Source organism: Hypanus sabinus, chromosome 15, assembly GCF_030144855.1.
Source record: "Hypanus sabinus isolate sHypSab1 chromosome 15, sHypSab1.hap1, whole genome shotgun sequence".
Classification (NCBI taxonomy): domain Eukaryota; kingdom Metazoa; phylum Chordata; class Chondrichthyes; order Myliobatiformes; family Dasyatidae; genus Hypanus; species Hypanus sabinus.
Genome location: NC_082720.1, coordinates 19,058,927 through 19,080,048, shown reverse-complemented (window position 1 = coordinate 19,080,048; position 21,122 = coordinate 19,058,927). Strand labels below are relative to the sequence as shown.

The following is a 21,122-nucleotide window of genomic DNA, read 5'->3' as shown; positions in this document are numbered from 1 at the left end:
ACATGGCTCCAGTATCTATCATCATTGGTGTCAGTTGCCCTTCTAACATAACCTGAACAATGGGTTCCTCGTCTGCCTCCCTTGTTATCATTGGGTAATGTCCCTTCCCACTCGAGTTCTCGGGGCACCCATAATACCTCGCTTAGGGGTTCACAGGTCCGCTTGGGCCTGTGGGGGCTGGTCCTTGGCTAAACTTTAGTTCCCTTCTTATCAGTTCCTGCTGGTGTGTGACAGGCCATGGTGTAAACGGACAATCTCTTCTCATGTGACCTGGCTGATTACATCCCCAGCACAATCTCTCTACCTCTCTTTCCCCCTGTTTCCTCACTGGTCCCCTCTGCCCATAGCTCCTCTGTCCCCCCTCCTTGGGACTTCCAGTCCTGTCTGGGCTGTTTGAATTTAGTCTGTTCCTGATAGGGCATTTGTGGGAATGCTCCTCCAAAGACGTTGATTATTGGCATGGGGTTTTCTGGCCCTTGTCTTACAGTATGATCGGTTCCTCCATATAGCGGTACTTCATCCAGTTCAATGGCTGTACTCGGACCGGTGGTTGCTGGCAGCATCTTTTTGCTTTTCTCTTTTTCCTTCTTTTTGAGTTCTTCGAGCTGCATTTGTATCAACTTTCTTTGCACCTCTTCCTGCTGCTCAGCCAACCTTTGTTTGTCTTTCCGGTATTTCTCAACCACATGGACTACGTGGTCTCTAAATTCTTGTGGGGTCATTGACGTCAGCCCAACCACTTCCTCCAGTTTGGATTTTACTTGCGGGGGCATTGCATCCAAAATGCTATGTCGGAACAGTGTTGTGATAAATAAGCTATTTTCCACCTCTTGCTCAGTCTCCAGTCTCCACCTTTTCAACTGGTTTTCTACGTAGGCTGCTGGGTTTTCAGTGTCTCCCAGTGGATCCCCTTTTAAGGCTTTGGGGTCCACTTTGGGTGGATAAAGGTTCCTGAGGGCCTGCCATACCCTCTGCCTCACTCTGTCAAATCCGTCTCCATCAGTTCTCGGGTCGTTTGAGTTTACTATGCCAGCCATTTCCATTAGTTCGTTAAATTTGGAGGTTCCCATCAACCTTATCAATAGTGCCTTAAAATCTCCCATAGTCAATAATCGTCCCGCCGTTTCTTCTTTAAAGGCTCTAATCCATTTCCCTGCTCCTTCATGTAGATTGGGCAGAGTGTTTTTCAGCCCTTCTAGGTCCTGGGATCCCCAAGGGATATACTGCACTTGTCTTGATCCTTTAACTAACAATTGCATAATTCTTCCTCCTTCTTCCCACCTGCCCTGGCTCTCCTCCTCACCTGACTCCCCATCTGTCTCAGGGTACGTCTTTACTGCCTCCCACACAAATGTCTCTGGGGTCCTCTTCTTCCCTCGGTCTCCCTGTGGAGTCCTTCCTTTCTGTCTTGATTCAATACTTGGTTGGCCCCTGGAGTATTTTTCGCATCTCCTCTGGCAATCCCCTCTCAGTAACTTATCTAGCTCTCTCTCTCTCTCTCTACTTCCGCAAGTCGCTCCCCTACCACCTCCTTCTGCTCTTCTAGGCTTCTGCCTCCTACCTCTTCCCCACAAATTCTCGCATCCTCTGTCTCTCCACTTAACTCTTGCTCCTCCAATGAGTCACCTTCTCTTTCTTCCTGTCCGTGTCTGTACACCTGTGGCAGGGACTCCTCATGATCCTTACTCGTGCTTGATTTCCTTCTCTCTTGTGTTTCTCCAAGACTCATCTCCTATCTTTTTTCCACTTCCTCTTGAATGCCTCATCTCTTCCTGCCCTGATGAGCCACTTTCTTTTCTAGTCTGTTTATTTCTATGGTATAACCGATACTCCTCATACTCCTTTTCCTCTCTCAAGTATTTCATCTGTTCAATCTCTTCTTTCATTTCTCTCTTTGCCAGTTCCACCTTTATCCTTTCTGCCTGTATCTTCTTCCATATCGCTGCTTTTTCCTTCTCGTATTGTTTTTTTTCCTCCTCATTATCCCAAACTTGTACTTCTCCCTGCATGTTTACTGTCCCCGTCAGCAGGGGGCATTGCTTAGGGGTTCCTTCCTCATTATAGGGAGGGGGCTTTGCTGTTTCTTTCACATCCGGGTACGGAGCTGAAGCCAGCTTCTCACTGTACCTTCCTCTCTCTCTCTAACAGGCTGTTTCTCCAGCACCTTAGTGTCTTTCTCGCTTGTAATCAATATTCTGCCTGTCCTCCTCAGCCTCTCTCCCTCCGTTCTGAAGAGTTTTAGCACTTCCATTTCTCGTTCTCTTTTTTGCCCTCTTTTCTTAGATTTATCTTTTGGTTTGTAATTTTTAATTAGTGCCTCCATTTCTTCACACAAGCTTACATCAAACGTTCCTTCTCTTGGCCATTTTGTGACCAGGTTTTTGGTTCTCTTTTCCCATTTTTCTGAAGTTTTTGTGATCTCATATTTATTTACCGGGATCTTTTTTGCTCAGAATCTCTACTGCCATTCCTTTAGCTGTCATGTTGTTCTCTTTAAGGTATTTCAGAGATTCACAGTTCATTTACTGGATAATATTATTTACTCTAATTCTATGCCTAGTCTATCGTCTATCTACCAGCGTTTTAAACTATATATTGGATTGTCCTTGTTTCCTATTCCGTTCTGCCCATACAGACCTCTATTCAGAGTGGTATCCACAGAACTTTCTCTTTGCACCTCGTCTATTCAGACCCTTATTTCTTAAGGTGGTATCCACGAGGATTTTCTCTATTTTCCCTTTCCCTGCCCGTTCAGACCTTTGTTTTATACGAAGCGGTATCCACAGGGACTTACCAACACCATGTGGAATTTTTCTTCACTTAACTTCTTATTAGCTTATTTGTACTTACCCTCACTGCAGTGTTCTTGATCAATCCTCTGAGCCTCCTGTTAACCCCCAATTCTGCCAGATTCTTTGGACCGGAGAGACCCTTCGGCAGTGGTTCCACACTTCTGAGACTCCAAGACCTCCCCAAAACCAACAGAATTCTTAGTCCAAATTGTCGCATAAAGCGCTTACCTTTTGTTTGGGTGCACCCTTAATTCTGTTAGCCTTGTGGGGGTCCCTAGAGGACTGGGAAGTGTCCCCAATCTGCCGTTTCCTTTCCGCGGGTCTCTTTCCGGTCCTGCCGCGGTCGCCAATTTTGTCGTGGTTTCTCGTGCCCCACAAATGACCAGGAGACGCAGAAGATTCTTCAAGAAGGGTTAAACTTTAATTTGCAAATCAAAGCTGAGACAGACATTGAGCTAGTCGCTGATTGCCCACCGATCCTTGTACATAGCATTTTTTATAGCAATCTCCTGGTTTAGTTGTATTAGCATATCCAATCGGTCTATAGTTGCGTATCACAAGTACATCTGCTACTATTGTTTCTACCTATTGATTTAATCATGTTCTAATCTACCTCTCTTAGCTCGCCTCTCATTAACACACCATTGTCTTCTACATTCTTAAGATTTCATTCTCCTACTAAATTGGATACATGCATAGCAAATAGCAAACTCAGACTACATAATGCACATCAAAGCTGACTACATAGTTTTGGTTGCACAGCAAACAATGCAACTTCTATACTCTAATACTAGCTCAATGTAAATAACAGAACAGGCCAAAGAGACAGAAGGTGGCGGAAGTTGTGGAGACCCCACCACTAAGCATATCTTTCCCTCTCTACCCCTCTCTGCTTTTTGCAGGGATTATTCCCTCCATGACTGCCTGGTCCACACATCCCTCCCCACAGATCTCCCACCTGGTACTTATCCCTGCAAGCGTAAGTGCTACACCTGTCCCTATACCTCCTCTCTATCCACCATTCAGGGCCCCAGACAGTCCTTCTAGGTGAGGCAACACTTCACTTGTGAGCCTATTCGGGTAATCTTTTGCAACCGGTGCGGCCTCCTCTACATCGGCGAGACCTGATGCAGATTGGGGGACTGCTTCATTGAGCACCTCCGCTCCGTCCGCCACAACAGACAGGACCTCCTGGTTGCCACCCTGATGCACCATCAATAACTCTAGGAAACTGGAAGTGAACAATAGGCTTTTATCAGCAGCGAAAGGGAGCACGACATGTTGAAGTCTGAGGGGTGGAGCAGTGCCCCAATCGCCTTTATACAGGGGTCTGTGGGAGGAGCCACAGGAGCAGTCAGCAGAGGGGCGTGTCCAGACAGGTATACATAGTTTAACACACACCCACTTCAACTCTGCTTCACATTCCCATTCGGATATGTCCATACATGGCCTCCTTTACTGCCATGATGAAGCCAAACTCAAGTCGGAGGAGCAACACCTTATATACCGTCTGGGTAGTCTCCAGCCCCTTGGTATGAACATTGAATTCTCCAACTTCTGGTCTTTCCCTCCCTCTCCCTTCCACCATCCCACTTTCACTCTGCCTCCTCTTCCAGCTGCCTATCACCTCTCTCATGATTCTGCCTTCTTCTACTACCCATAGTGCTTTCCCCTTACATTCCTTCTTCACTTTTCCTGCCTATCCCCTCCCTGCTTCCCCCTCCTCCACCCCTTGATCTTTCCTCTGATTGGTTTTTCACCTGGCACCTTCCACCCTCCCCCACCTTCTTTATAGGGCCCCTGCCCCCTCCTTCTTCAGTCCTGACGAAGGGTCTCTGCTGGAAACGTTGTCTGCTCATTTCAACGGATGCTGCCCAACCTGCTGAGTCCATCCAACTTTTGTACGTGTTGATTTGACCACAGCATCTGCAGTGTACTTTGTGTTTGTGTGGTTACTAATGTAGGTCTTTTGTAAAAGTGAAGCAGTGTAAAGCAAACATTCGTAAAGCGGGGGACACCTGTATTAGTTCTTAATAGATATTAACAGAGGAATTAATCCAGTGTGTGCTGCCATGTTGTTTTGATAGACTGTAAATGAACAAAATCATTTGAATCTATATGTGAATCTAATTTGTTTAACTTTGTGTTCCTGTCTATAGCAGTTGTTATAATATTGGAATTTTGCACATAACTTCAGTGGAGAGGTAGAAGAAGGGGTCTTGGATGGACTCTTTTTCGCCAAGTATTAGACTTAATTAAACATTCTGAATATTCAAATTAGACTTTATATTAGACTTTATGCTACTTTATATCATCTTGACTTTCATCTTTGTACGTTGAGCTACAGGATATTATCAGCTTTTGTAATTACCTAATTGAATTGTATAGTTTATGATAATATGATGTGATAAAATATTATGGCTATAACATCATTATTCAGCCAATGATTTTCTGAACTATTTAATAGTATTTCCCTCTAAACAGGGAAATTAATTGTTTAACAGATAACTAGCTTTTAATGCAAAGTATGTACAGGTGGCGGGTATTCTCTGCAGACCATCTTAGTTGAAAACTCATGGCCTTAGTGTGCATTTGTGTAATGCAAGGCAGTTGCTATTCATTTTGCTGGGTCAAGACATCAAAAATTGTCATTAAAATATATCTAATTTTGTCAAATGTACTCACTATACAATCCACACTGATGTGTTTGGGAGAATGAATAAAATCACTGGCATACTTCCATCTTTAGCACCCCCTCCCCCCCACCACCCCTACTAGTCACCTCTGGAACTTTATCATATTTTCAATAATACAAAAAGTATTTTATGATAGTATCAATGTTTTTGTTGCTGCAAGTACAGTCGGCCCTCCTTATCCATGAGTACTGCATCCGTGAATTCAACCAACTGCGAATCGAGAAAACCCGGAAGTGCTCTTCTAGCACTTGTTGTTTGAGCATGTACAGACTTCTTTTTCTTGTCATTATTCCCTTAACAATGCAGTATAATAACTATTTTACATAGCATTTATGTTGTATTAGGTATTATAAGTAATCTAGAGTTGATTTAAAGTACATGGGAGGATGTGCGTAGGTTACGGTGGATCGGGATCGAAAAAATCGTGAGTTCTCTTACTAAGTAAGTTGGAACAGGTACATATGGTATTATTTAGCGTCAGTCAAATGTTTGTCTTAGTATATAGTATATATTTTACCTTTCTGTGCATATAAAACACTTAACGTATGTTTCAGCGCCAGGCTTGGGAACGGAAGTTCGTGAGTGCGATCCAGTGACAGACTGCTTTCAAGTGCGCTCTCCTTCTGGCCGGGTTGATGTGGAGGATCAAAAACTCAAAACCCCAAAACCTAATAATTAAACCACTGCATTGCTTTGTAATAATTGTAGCTTTCATTGGGGCAGGGCCTGTCTCACTTTATCCTTTAAAATTGTTCTGATCGTTGACCGATGTAGCCTCACGCTTTTCCAATGACCGATGGCGTTTCACCTATTTCCAATCACTTTATTATTTCCACTTTATTTTCAATCGTGATTGCGATTATTTTCATGAACAGAAACACTGCGGATTCAGATCTCTGACGCCGGGTCCTAATGTCCACCGCACTGAGACAGGTTAGATAAGGTCTTGGGTTCTGCTGGGTCCTAAGGTCCACCGTATTGAGACAGGTTGAATAAGGGGCTTGAGCATCCGTGTTTTGTGGTATCCGTGACGGGTCCCGGAACCAATCCCTCACGAATGAGGGCCAACTGTATAATACAAACATGTGAAAAAGGCACAGTAGTGACAACATAAGTCCTCACATTATACATTTGTTTAATAAAAACAAATTTCTTTTCTATAAATGTGATCCATTATTTATGTGCCTAGTGAACTATTAAAAATAATATTTTATAAGTTCCCCTAACTGTATGTCTCAGCACCTGTAAAGCAGTGGACAGGATTGGGATGGGCGGGTAGTAAAATGCATGGTTAGCTGCAAAGATGTTATATACTGGTAAGATTCATGCATTAACTGAAAATTTCTGAGAAGGTATTTAAGTATAAAAAGTATCAATGAATGCTAATATTTTAAGTATATTGTCCTTATGTAGTGCAGTGTGAACTGACTATAGAACTGACCTTTAATGCACTGTGAGTACTGTACTATAAGTGATGAATATTACACAGATTCAGTAGAGCATGCATTATTACAAGTATCATTCTGACTGAGCATTTTTTTTGGTCCCAGAATAAAACTGGAGAACCTGGATGTGTGGTCTATGTTGGTGACTTGGTACCAGGCCGATGTACGAATGCTGATTTAATTCATCTAGCTAAACTCTTTGGGAAGATCAGTAATATTTTGCTAATCAAAGGGAAGGGTGAGGTAAGCACAAGCTTTGACTAACCTGGAATTAAATCTATTGTATCATTGCATAAAAGCACAATGTCCATTTTTTCAGTCTACACACTGAAACTAAGCTTTTGTTAACAGCGAAACATAGTGCAGAAATGCAGTTTAGAAATTTAGATAGAATAGTAAGCTGGAAGTTTACCATCTGATATCTAGCTAACTGAAGATACTCGAGTCAAAAAAATCAACTGTTGTAGATTTACATTGTAAGTTATGCAACTTGTGTAACTTTGTTGATTTAAGTCAAGCTTTACGATTGTGATTTGGACTATTAAGTGCTAATGAATTTTATTTCAAATAATTTCACTTTAACAAAGGCTATAACAAACTTGCTATAATGTCTGGAATACTCTCCTAAACTTAGAAAATGGGAAACTCTACATCTGTTGCATATGGTCACACTGTGGTATATTGCTGAATGTTACAGAGAGAGGCATGCACAATCATTCAGGGAAATAAGTTCATATCTACCCATAGCAGCTGGGGAATTAGATTTGCTTAATTTAATGTGGAATCGCAAGTGGTGGTGGCTGTGAAACAAGATTGCCTTAAAAACTGTTCTAGTTTATTGATGTCCTTTTGGGAAGGAAATCTGCTACTGTTACTCAGTCTGCCTGACTAATATGCTGCATCTCTGAAGTGGTCAAGCAGGCCACTCAGTAAGGGATAACTCGGTATGTGCAGTAAACCTTGTGGTGACATGATTTATAGAAATAAGACACAACAATGGCATTCTGCAGTACCCTCTATGTCTCCCTCTCACTCTTGCATAGTTAGAGAAGGATTAATAAATTAGTGAAAGTTTATCTCAGATTTGTATTCAAACTCATTTAAAGGTTTGTTGAAGGACAAAGACCAGCACACATCTACAAGAAAAGATGACTTTTAGGTTTAGCAGCTGAAATAGTCGAATGCTGTGGTTATGTAAATCCTTTTCATTGCCCACAATTTGTCTACGTGTGCCTAAAAGAGAGCAGCTCCATCGTAATAACAGCATCCAGGATAAAGCAGCCTGGCCAACCTGTGCAATCTGCATCCACCAATCCCTCCTAACTGCATTGTGCACCAGCTACAGATAACAAAGGAAAAGTGAATTCCACAGTACCTCCAATGTGTGTGAGAGCAGCAGGGTAATCAGCAGTAATTCTCCATAGGCTATACTTCTTTCTGACTTGAAAACGTATAACTGTATCTTCTTTGTCACAGAGACTAAATCCTGCAACTCTCCACTCAGTAACACCCCATCACAAGAACTGCATTCCTTCAAGAAGGCAGCATATCACATTCTAAAGATAGGGAATAAATGTAGATTTGCTTGTGGTGTGCCCATCACATGAGTAAATAAAAAAGAGATAATTATGGCAAGACATTTTCCAGAATGGCTGGGGATCTAATAGAATAAATTGAGCAAAAAATGTTGCTTAAATAATTAAATTTTATTTGTCATATAAACGTTATATATAAATATTTCTAGCTTGAAACACGTTGTGTCATCCTAAGGCTATCTGTTTTAGGAAAAAGATTGATTTTCATACTTGTATTACTTTGATCATATTAGCTTAATTCGGTGCTACAATTTTTGGTAAGGGAGATGTGGCTTTGCTTAATGATGGCAACATCTTGACATCTTGATCAGGTGACTAAAGGGGAACGTAATTCATTGACACTGTAATGTTACACATTGAAAACTATCATAAAAGAAGTGACAGTAATGATAATCAAAATCATGTCCTATGACAATGACTCTTGAAATGAACCTGTCTAAGTATACTTCTCCATTGTCTTATTAAACCACTCATTTGGAGTAGTTCACATTGTGATTTTTGCATTCTACATAGTTTATTTTTCAGAAGAAATGTGATATGATCACTAAATGATATTGCACTTGCCTCCTTGGTCCTTGACAGCCATTTCTTTTCATGTCATCTGTTAGTTTTCAGTTGCAATGTGTCTGGAGGGCAACCTTGATCCATTTTGATAATGTCCTCTGAACTTCAAAGAAAACTGTCGATTTGGACTGTGCTTTTTTTTAGTTTAGTTCTTGCTCCTTCATCAGATGGTAACATTCCAACAAAAGAAATAAGCATCTTGTAATTTTGGAGGTGGCCTTTTTCTGCCTTGAATCTACAAGTTTTGGAAATGGCTGTAGGCTCCAGTGTTGATTCAATTCAGAAGTAATAAGTTAGCATGATTTAGCATTTCCATGCTGGTCATTCGGTTTAGAAGTTTGAAATAAATTGGCCATGCAAATGTAACTTATTTCTTCCATCATCATCATTTTGGTGTCAATGCCACAGCTTGTAAGCCTACTGTCTAAGAGTAGGCAGTCATACAGCATGTTGTGAATGTCTTCGCTTAAGTTACATTTGTTATTGCTGCTTGTATTTGGAGATGTAAAATGATAAAAAAAGTTCCAGACATTAACTCCGTATTAGACAATTTCCTGATATTTACCTGAGTGTATTGATCATCTGCTTTAAGGGATTTGTGGAGATGCACAACAGTGCAGATGCTCAAGCCATGGTGAGGTGTTACAGAGCAAAACCACCTGTTATTCAAGGCAACATCATCAAAGTGGAATTGAGCCAGAAATATAAGAAGTTGCATTTGAAGGTATTTTAAACACAAACTGTACCATCGAGTCTGTGTTAACTAGACCATGAGACATGGGAGCAGAATTAGGCTATTTGGCCCATCGAGTCTGCTCCGCCATTCAATCATGGCTGATCCCTTTCTCCCCTCCTCAGCCCCACTCCTCAGCCTTCGCACAGTAACCTTTGAGGCCAATCAAGAACCTATCAATCTCTGCCTTAAATAGACTCAACGACCTGGCCTCCAGAGCTGCCGGTGGTAAATAAGTTCCACAAGTTCACAACCCTCTGGCTAAAGAAATTTCTCCGTACCTCTGTCCTAAGTGGACACCCCTGTATCCTGAGGCTGTGCTGTCTTGTCCTAGATTCCCCCATCATGGAAAAAATCCTTTCCGCATCCATTCTGTCTAAGCCTTTCAACATTCATGAGATCCCACCCCCATCCTTCTCAATTCCTTTGAGTACAGGCCCAGAGACATCAAATGTTCCTCATATGATAACCCTTTCATTACCGGAATCATCCTTGTGAACCTCCTCTGAACCCTCTCCAATGCCAGCAGATCTTTCCTTAAATGAGGAGCCCAAAACTGTTCACAACACTCACGGCAAGACCTCACCAGTGCCTTATAAAGCCTCAGCATCACATCCCTGTTCTTATATACTAGACCTCTTGAAATGAATGCTAATATTGCATTTGCATTCCTCACCACGGACTCTAGCTGCAAGTTAATCTTTAGGTTGTTCTGCACGAGGACTCGCAAGCCTCTTTGCACCTTAGATTTTCTCCTTGTTTAGAAAATAGTCTGCACATTTAATTCTACTAACAAAGTGCATAACCATGTATTTTCCAACAATGTATTTCATTTGCCACTTTCTTGCCAATTCTCCAAATCTGCCTAAGTCCTTCTGCAGCCTTCCTGTTTCCTCAACACTACCTGCCCCTCCATCAATTATCATATCATCTGCAAACTTGGCAACAAAGGCATCTATTCCATCATCTAAATCATTGATATACAGCATAAAAAGAAGTGGTGCTAAACAACAACCTCTGTGGAACACCACCTGTCACTGGCAACTAACCAGAAAAGGATCCTTTTACTCCCACTCACTGCCTCCTACCAATCGGCTAATACTCTAACCATGCTAGCAACTTTCCTGTAATACCATGGGCTCTTAACTTGGTAAGCAGCGTCTGTGGCACCTTGTCAAAGGCCTTCTGAAAGTCCAAATATACAATCCACTGAAACCCCTTTATCTGCCCTACTTGTAATCACCTCAAAGAATTCGAACAGATTCGTCAGGCAAGATTTTCCCTCAAGGAAACCATGCTGACTTTGTCTTATCTTGTCCTGTGTCACCAAGTACTCCATAATCTCATCTTTAATAATTGACTCCAACATCTTCCTAACCACTGAGGTCAGGCTAACTGGTTAGCCATGGTTGCACTATCTCACATTTGAGTATTTCTTTATTTTTGTAATACATCTATCCTGCACCTTCCTCATTTTTCCCAGAAACTTACGGAGTTGGTGCTCTGCTGATATCCCTGTCAGCAGCTCCTTCCAATTTACTTTGGCCAACTCCTCTCTCATACCACTGTAATTTCCCTTACTCCACTGAAATACTGCTACATCAGACTTTACTTTCTCCCTACCAAATTTTAAGTTGAACTCAATCATATTGTTATCACTGCCTCCCAAGGGTTCTTTTACTTTAAGCTCCCTAATCGCCTCCGGTTCATTACATAACACCCAATCCAGTATAGCTGATCCCTTAGTAGGCTCAACGACAAACTGCTCTAAAAAGCCATCTTGTTGGCCTTCAACAAATTCACTCTCTTGAGTACCATTGCCAGCCTGATTTTCCCAATCTACCTATATGTTAAAATTTCCCATGATTATCATAACATTGCCCTTTTGACTCGCCTTTTCTATTTTCCATTGTATTGTGTAGTCCATATGCCAGCTAATATTCAGAGGCCTGTGTATATATATAACTGCATATAATCAACCCACAGACATCTAACCTCCTCTGATCCTATGTCACATCCTTCTAATGATTTGATGCCACTCTTTACCTACAGAGCCATTCCGCTCCCTCTGCCTACCTTCCTATCCTTCCGATACAATGTGTAACAGTGGACATTCAGCTCCCAACTACAACCATGCTCCAGCTACGTTTCAGTGATGGCCACAACATCATACCTGACAATCTGTAAAAGTGCTATAAGATCATCCTTCATATTTCTTATACTCTGTGCATTAAGAAAACACTGAGTACTATATTTGCTACCCTTCTTGATTCTGCATCCCTAATGTACTAATAATCGTCCTGCTGACTGCAATTTTGTCCTATCATCTGCCTGCCTTCCTGACAGTCTGACTGCATGCTATCTCTGCTTTTTTACCATCTGTCCTATCCTGAGTCCCTTCATTTCACTTCCCACCCCCCTACCAAATTAGTTTATAGCCTCCTCAACAGCTCTAACAAGCCTGCCTGTGAGAATATTGGTCCCCCTTGGGTTCAGGTGCAACCGGTCACTTTTGTACAGTCACACTTACCCAATGATCCAAGAACCTGAAGCCCTGCCCCCTGCACCAGCTTGTCAGCCACGCATTTATCTTTCAAATCATCCTTATTTTACCCTCACAGGTATCAATCCAGAAATTACTACCCGGGAGGTCCTGCTTCTCAGCTTTCCGCCTAGCTCTCTCAATTATCTCTTCAGGACCTCTTTGCTTTTCCTTCCTATGTCATTGATACTGTAGCATCCAATTTTCCCCCATTCGCCTAGGGTGAACCACCGTTGCCCCGCCAGTAGTTCAATACTTCGGTGTAAGTACGGTGTAATGCCGCCCCCCCCCCCCCCCCGTACACGCTCGCAACACAAATATCAGATAATACACCAAAGGCGGGTAAATAATTGCAACTTTATAGTTATCTCTTGGTGATGGGTTAGTAGAAACAGATAACCTGAAGGCGCCAAATAAATATATCAATTTGTGCACATAATATTTTAATACATTCGAGCTCACGCCTCCAGTTCCATCCACAACGACCTTCTGAGCCTTCGGTCACTGTCCGAACCACCAACGTTCAGTATCCGCCGCTCTGGAACCGCTGTCCTCTCCTCACACGTCCGTCCTCCTTGCTCGCCTCCCGAAAAAGACTGTGAACTCCCGCTCAGCTCACACATACAAGATAGCTTAACAATTCTCCATTGGTTAGTTCCCCCCTTATCGGCAGTTATAACCCAAACATACCAGACACAGAAACTCATTACAGCATTAAGTAACATTACAGAGAAGCCATTTCATTATAACAATTCAGAGAAGCCATTTTGTTAGCCTGAACAGTTAACACTACAGTTAATGTTACTGAGAGCCCTACAATACTAATATGTATCAAGGCCTCTGGCTGCTCCCCCTCCCCCTCCAAAATGCTGTGGACGTAATCTGAGACATCCCTGACCCTGGCACATGGGAGGCAACATACCATGCTGGCGTCACGTTTATGTCCACAGAATCTCCTGTCTGTTCCTCTGACTATTGAGCCCCTTATCACTACCGCTCCCCTCTTCTCCCCTTTTCCCTTCTGCACCACAGACCCATGCTCAGTGCCAGTAACCTGGTCTCCATGGCATTCCCCTGGGAGGTCATCCCCTACAACAGTATCCAAAATGGTATACTTACTATTGAGGGGAATGGCCACGGGGTGCTCTGCTCAAACTGTTTATTCACTGTCCCATTCCTTCTGCTGACAGTCACCCAGCTACCCACCTCCTGCAAATTAGAGGTGACTACTTCCAATCGTTGATCTCCTCACTCTCCCATAAAAGCTGAAGGTCATCCTACTGCTGCTCCAGATCTCTAACGTGGTCTTCAAGGAGCTGCAGCCAGATGCACTTCATGCAGACGTAGTTCCCTGAGAGATTCTGGGTCTCCCAGGACTCCCACATTTGGCATGAAGAACATACAACAGCCATTTAAACCACACTAAGTATCCCTGACACAGGGAGAAAAAAAGGGAAACTTAGCAGAAACTTACCCGACAACTTACCCAGAGCCAATGTCTCTTACGAGCTGAAGCTTCCTTTGAGCCAAAGCCTGATAGGCCTACTCTCCCCCCCCCCCCCCCCCCGGCCAACTCCCGACAAAGGCCGCTCTGCTTGTCCTTTCTGTACTTTTATTTACTCCTCTCTGCATTGCTCCTGCCATTGAGCATCCGCAAAGCTCTCCTTTTAAACTGCCGACCTGCGAGAAGCCTCCTCTCTGTGCTGCTCCCGCTGCTGAATTTGATGCCAGAATGACACTCTTAGTGTCACAGGCAACAGAGACTGTTGTGAAATACCAAGAATAGCCCTTTATACCCAAAATCAATGTTAATGTAATTGTTAAAAGCAAGAGAATGCAATGCTCACTTCTGATGTTCTGCATGTCTTGTAATTGATATTCTCACTACAAGCATGCGAAAGTCTGGGGTGAGGTTAATATATTACAAAATCAATCCACTGTTATGCATTGGGCATTCGCAATTGATATTGCCAGTGATGCCTGCTTCAAAGGAGAAGCCAGCCAAAATAAAGACAAAGGTAACTTGAAAAAACTACCTTGCAACCAGGAGAAGCAGAGTGCACCTCCACACATAACAAAGAAACTGCCAGTATTCCTCCTCTAATTGCCGTCATTCTTGGAATTTAATTCCTAATCCCAGGAATTAACCTGTTGAAATTCTGTCTGCAAATTTATGTAATTGGTTGGTTGACATTTCCATTTTTTAGTCATGGGGAGAGAGAGACTAAGGTTCTTTTTTATATCAAAGGCATAATGAATCATTGCCTTTTTCAGCTTTAACACATTATTGACAGAACAATGGAATTTTAGCTGTCTGGTGGTGTAATTATGTACACACCCAACTTTGAGACGAGTGGTCCCAGTTTTGAATCTGGACAGCTCCCTGCACACTTTCCATTACTGCTGGGTTGAACATTGAGCTAGCTAATTGGCCTTGTGAAAAAAAACAGACAAAAATGCTAAAGAAACGGCAAGTTGCAGCCCAATGCACCACAGTGCACAGAAAGGAACAGTGGAATTTTGGCACTCACCTTGTCACAGAAGCTTGAACATTACTACAATACTACAATCCAATGTTTTTGTTGACAAAAAAATTAACAAGATAGGGAGTACTCTTAAATGAAGATTTGATGTTCTGTTGAAACAACCATTCCTTATTATGTTTCGAAGTATGAGAAATCAAATGGAAAGAAAGCGCATCACAGTGAATGATTGATGATAATTTTTATATTCATTTTCTATTGCAGTTTCCTGGGACAAAACCAACTGGTGGTTTTGTGTCTTCCTTTGGAGCATTTCAGCGAAAGCAGTTTGGTGCCCCTCAAGGTAAACCTGGGCCTGAAGAAGACATCTTAGCACCAACAAGCACACCAACTTTAGCTGAGCTCAGAGCTAAATATTCAGCACAACTTCTGAGGTGGGCCAATGTACCAGTTGAGGGTAACATGCCGACTAAAGGTAAGAGGTGGAATCCACAGACTTTTGAAGGAAAAGAACTGGACTGTTTCAGATTCTTACCATATGCTTTCAAAATTCCAATGTTAGAAACTCATGAACAATACCTACAGAGTTTTACTGGGACTCCTGATCTGTTTGAGCTAGACACACCAAAGATAGATGAAGCATTTCTTCAACTCCTGATGGGTAAGAAAGTTGTAAGTTCACGTGAGGATCTGGAGATGCTGCTCGGTGAACCAGAGAGAGTGTTTTGCAAGGCACAGTCAAAAGTAGCAGAAATTATAGGCCCACTTATGCTTGCCATACAGAATCATGAATTGGATGATTTGTCTGGAAAATTAGATACTCTAACTTCTGAACAATTAATAGAGAGACTACAGACAACAATAATTTCGTGTCATCAGTCGATAGTATGGGCTGGACAGACTCACTGCTGGCTGACTGGCCTTCGGACCGAGAATTTGTTGCAGTTATTCAAATTTGGCAAGAATTCTATAAAACCACAGAACTATCCAAATATGACATCATCTGACCTACTGGGTGCTGAACTTGTGGAACAAATACAAAAGAAAGCTGAGGTTTTGAAGCGTGTGACTACCCTACCACCAGCAACGAAAATACCACCCATCAACGTATACAAGAAGAAAAAAGTTTTCCAGAAACAGCAGAGGTGGCAACAACCCTATTATCGTAATTCAAAGTCATTCAGAGGCCGCGGTAAGTCAATTTTGTTTATAGAAGATCAAAAAGGAGCAAATTAACTAGTGGGGAATAGAAGCATTTTCAGACTGCAAATCAATGCGGATTCATACAGTAATCTGATCAGTCAGCCTGCATATCTATTGGAGTTGATAGATATATAGACTGGCTCCAGTGGCAGTATCCTAATTTCTAATTGTTGCAAGTTTTGTAGCTCAGTCCCGTAGGATTCAATCTTCTCCCTGACCTTGCCCAAGAATGCACTAAATCTTTTCAGAGTTCCAGTTTCCAAAGCAGGAAATCGATCCAATGCTGTCATTTGTAATTGCACACAAGAATATAACAGATTAAACAATTTTTGCTCAAGGAGCTTTTTATTTAGAGGTTGAAAGTGTCTTATATACTTGATAGTAGAAACACTATAGGTGAGATGCATCAGCCATCGGTTTTAGTAATGAAAGCAGATTATTTAATGCATCAGCTGAAAATTCAGCTCCTCTAACAGTGTATAATAGGATAATTTAAGACAAGTATTTTGGTTAAGTGATTTTTAACTGTTGAACTGCGAAGAAAATTACAAGATCATAGTTAAATCATTAAAGATGGTTGAAAAATATGTATAAATATGCAGTATATTTACATTTAAAAAGTGCTATATTTTTATATAAAGTTAGGTGTAAATATTACCATCTTGGAGTTGTGGAAGTATAGATTTTTAGTTAATATAATTTATTACAATTTAGTCATTTTTGAACACACGGTTAAAATTAACCCTTAGCTGTAATAGAAATGCAGGCTGGCATATCAGATTACTGCATGAACAGCACTTCTTTGCTGCCAGCACTGCATTTTCAATCACCTCATTCTAGTCTGTCTTGGCTTTGTATTGCTGTAGATGGAAGGAGCAGCATCCAAGGACTCCCCATCAGATGATTTTAAAGAATTATTAATAACCTGCAAATTCTTTCTTGGTTACTTTATACTGGTTACAAGTCTAGAGTGAATGGCATTGAAACTGCTGACTGTAAGGCTTTACACTGATATGTTCTTCCCAGATACTCAGTAAGTTCCTTTAGGAATCAAGCATATTCACTGCAAGGCAAACTCTTAGTAGAAGAGAGAGTAGAAATGTAAAGAAACAGTACACTGTTAATAGCAAGACCCTTAATAGTGTCGATGAGCAGAGGGACCTTGGGGTCCAGGTTTATATCTCCTCGTAAGTGGTTACACAGGTTGTTAGAGTGGTAAAGAAGGGTTATGGCATGCTTGCCTTTATTAGACATGGAAATAAGTTCAAGATTTGGGAGGTCATGCTGCAGCTTTATAAAACTCTAGTTAGACCGCATCTGGAATATTGCATTCAGGTCTGGTGGTGCCATATTTAGAAGTTTTGGGAAGTTTTGGGCTGCAGAACAGGTTTACCAGGGTGCTGCCTGGGTTAGAGAGCTTGTGCAAAAAGTAGAGCTTGCATAAACTGGGGTTTTTTTTTTGTCTGAAGTGATGGAAACTGATTAGAGAGGTACAGATAGAATAGACAACCAGTATCTTTTTTCCATGGTTGAAATGTCTAATACCAAAGGGCATACGTATAAATGAGGAGGAGTTAAGTTCAGGGGAGGTGTTGAGGGCAAGTTGTATATGCAGACCGGAGAGTGCCTGTGATGGCGGTAGAAGTAGACACGACAGAGGAATTCAAAATGCTTGTAGACAATCTCGTGAATGTGCATGACCATAAGACTATAACACATAGGAGCTGAATTAGACCATTCCGTTTATCAAGTCTGCTTTTTCATTGGATTATGGCTGATTTATTTTCTCTCTCAACTCCATTCCTCTGCCTTTTCCCCATAACCATTAATCAAAAACCTATCAGAATGCTTTTTAAATATATCTAAGGACCTGGCCTCCAAAACCGGCTGTAGCAATTAATTCCACGGATTCACCACCCTCTGGCTAACAAAATTCCTCTTCTTCTCTGTTTTAAAGAGACATACTTCTTTTCTGAAGCTGTGTCCTCTGGTCCTACTCTCCCACTATTGGAAATATCCTTTCCATGTCCAACTACCCAGGCTTTTCAATATTCAATAGGTTTCATTGAGATTCCCTTCTTCAGTGAGCACAAGCTCAGAGTCATCAAATGCTCCTTATATGCTAATTATTTCATTCCCAGGATTTTTCTTGTAAACTTCCTCTGGACCTTCTAATGCCAGCATATCCTTCCTTAGATATGAGGACCAAAACTGCTTACAATACTCCAAATGTTGTCAGACCAATGTCATATCAAGCCTCAGCAGTACATTCTTGCTTTTATATTCTGGTCCTCCTGAAGTGAATGCTAACTTTGCATTTGCCTTCTTTACTACTAACTCAACCTGCAAGTTAACCTTTAGGGAATCCTACACTAGGACTCCCAAGTCTCTCTGCACCTCCAGTTTCCCTAGTTTCTGAATTCACTCCCGTTCAGAAATTTGTCTATGTCTTTGTATCTACTACCAAAAAGCATGACCATATAGTTCCCTGCACTGTATTCTATCTACTGCTTCTTTTCACATTCTCCTAACCTGCCCAAATCCTCTTGCAAACCCTGTTTGTTCAACACTTCCTGCCCCTCTGCCTATTTTTGTTTCAAATACAAACTTGGCCACAAAGCCATAAATTCCATCATTCAGATCATTAACATATAACGTGCAAAGCAGTATACCGAGCACCATCCCCTGAACAACATGATTAGTCACCAGCAGCCGACTAGAAAAGGCCCCGTTTATTCTCATTCTTTGCCACTGCCTGTCAGACAAACTTCTAAACATGTTAGCATCCTTTTTGTAATACCATGGGCTTTTATTTAATAACCTCGTGCTGGATCTTGTCAAAGGCTTTCTGAGTATCCAAATAACCAACATCTACTGACCCTCCTTTATCATGTCTGTTACTTACTCAAAAAAATTACAACAGATTTGTCGGATAAAATTTCCCCTTTAGAAAACCATGCTGATTTTGGCCTATTTTATTATGTATCTCCAAGTACCCTGAAACCTTATCCTTAATACTGGATTCCAACATCTTACCAACCACTGAAGTCAGGCAAACTGGCCTGTGTCTTTTGCCTCCCTCCCTCCCTTGATAAAGAATGGAGTGATATTTGTGATTTTTTGAGCCTCCTGATCCATTCCAGAATCTAGTGATTCTAGAAAGATATAAAAAACTAATGCCTTCAGGAGCTCTTCAGCTACTTCTTTCAGAACCCTAAGGTGTAGCTCATCGGTCGAGGTGACTTCAGACCTTTCAGCTTCCCAAGAACTTTCTTAGTAACAGCCACTACACTCCTTGAGTTTCCCACTAACTTTTGATATATTTTACGCCCCCTCTTTTCAAAGTTTAATAAGTTTAAAGTAAAATTTATTGTCAGAATACATACAACCCTGAGATTCTTTTCCTGCGGGCATATTTATCAAATCTATAGAACAGTAACTTTAAACAATGGATAACAAACTGTGCAAATGCAGATATAAGTGAATAGCAATAAATAACGAGCATGAAGTAACAAGATAGGGGTCCTTAAATGAGTGTAGTTATCCCCTTTTGTTCAAAAGCCTAATGGTTGAGGGGTAGTAATTGTTCTTGAACCTGGTGGTGCGAGTCTTGAGGCTCTTGTACCTTCTACCTGATGGCAGCAGCTAGAAAAAAGCATGGCCTGGGTGGTGAGGATCTCTGATGATGGATGCTGCTTTTCCACGGCAGTGTTTCATGTAGACGTGCCCAATGGTTTTACTCATGATTTACCTTTTGTAGGATTTTCAACTCAAAAGCAGACAGACAGAATAAAACCATAAATAATTAAATAATAAGTTAATCATGCCAAGTGGAAATAAGTCCAGGACCATCCTATTGGCTCAGGGTGTCTGGCACTCCGAGGGAGGAGTTGTAAAGTTTGATGGCCACAGGTAGGAATGACTTCCTATGACACTCAGTGTTACATCCCGGTGGAATGAGTCTCTGGCTGAATGTACACCTGTGCCTAACCAGTACATTATGGAGTAGATGGGAGACATTGTCCAAGACAGCATACAACTTGGACAGCATCCTCTTTTCAGACACCACCATCAGAGAGTCCAGTTCCACCCCCACAACATCACTGGCCTTACGAATAAGTTTGTTGATTCTGTTGGTGTCTGCTACCCTCAGCCTGCTGCCCCAGCACACAACAGCAAACATGATAGCACTGGCCACCACAGCCGCGTAGAACATCCTCAGCATCATCTGGCAGATGTTAAAGGACCTCAGTCTCCTCAGGAAATAGAGACAGCTCTGACCCTTCTTATAGACAGCCTCAATGTTCTTTGATCAGTCCAGTTTATTGTCAATTCGTATCCCCAGGTATTGGTAATCCTCCACCATGTCCACACTGACATGGAAACAGGGGTCACCGGTGCCTTAGCCCTCCTCAGGTCCACCACCAGCTTCTTAATCTTTTTCACATCAAGCTGCAGATGATTCTGCTCGCACCATATGACAAAGTTTCCCACCGTAGCTCTGTACTCCGCCTCATCTCCCTTGCTGATGCATCCAACTATGGCAGAGTCATCAGAAAACTCCTGAAGATGGCAAGACTCTGTGCAGTAGTTGAAGTCCGAGGTGTAGATGGTGAAGAGAAAGGGAGACAGGACTGTCCCCTGTGGAGCCCCAGTGCTGCTGACCACTCTGTCTGACACACAGTGTTGCAAGCGCACGTACTGTGGTCTGCCAGTCAGGTAATCAATAATCCATGACACCAGGGAAGCATCCACCTGCATCACCGTCAGCTTCTCACGCAGCAGAGCAGGGCAGATGGTGTTGAACACACTGGAGAAGTCAAAAAACATGACCCTCACAGTGCTCGCCGGCTTGTCCAGGTGGGCGTAGACGTGGTTCAGCAGGTAGACGATGGCATCCTCAACTCCTAGTCGGGTCTGGTAGGCGAACTGGAGGGGGTCTAAGTGAGGCCGGAGCTGCTCTAGAACAAGTCTCTCCAGGGTCTTCATGATGTCACCAAAGGCATTGGTGTTCCCATACCAGGTTGTAATGCAGCCGGTCAGCACACTTTCCACCGCACATTATACAT

General features: G+C 42.1%; 1 protein-coding gene across 1 annotated transcript in view; it reads left to right on the top strand.

The window, feature by feature from the left end:
- LOC132405737 (uncharacterized) overlaps positions 1–21,122 on the top strand; it is a 90,805-nt gene that overhangs the window by 61,639 nt on the left and 8,044 nt on the right. The window contains exons 11-13 of the mRNA XM_059990771.1: positions 7,039–7,176; positions 9,685–9,816; positions 15,115–16,042. Of these exons, the coding sequence (XP_059846754.1) occupies positions 7,039–7,176; positions 9,685–9,816; positions 15,115–16,042 (1,198 nt within the window). The remainder of the gene's footprint in view (positions 1–7,038; positions 7,177–9,684; positions 9,817–15,114; positions 16,043–21,122) is intronic.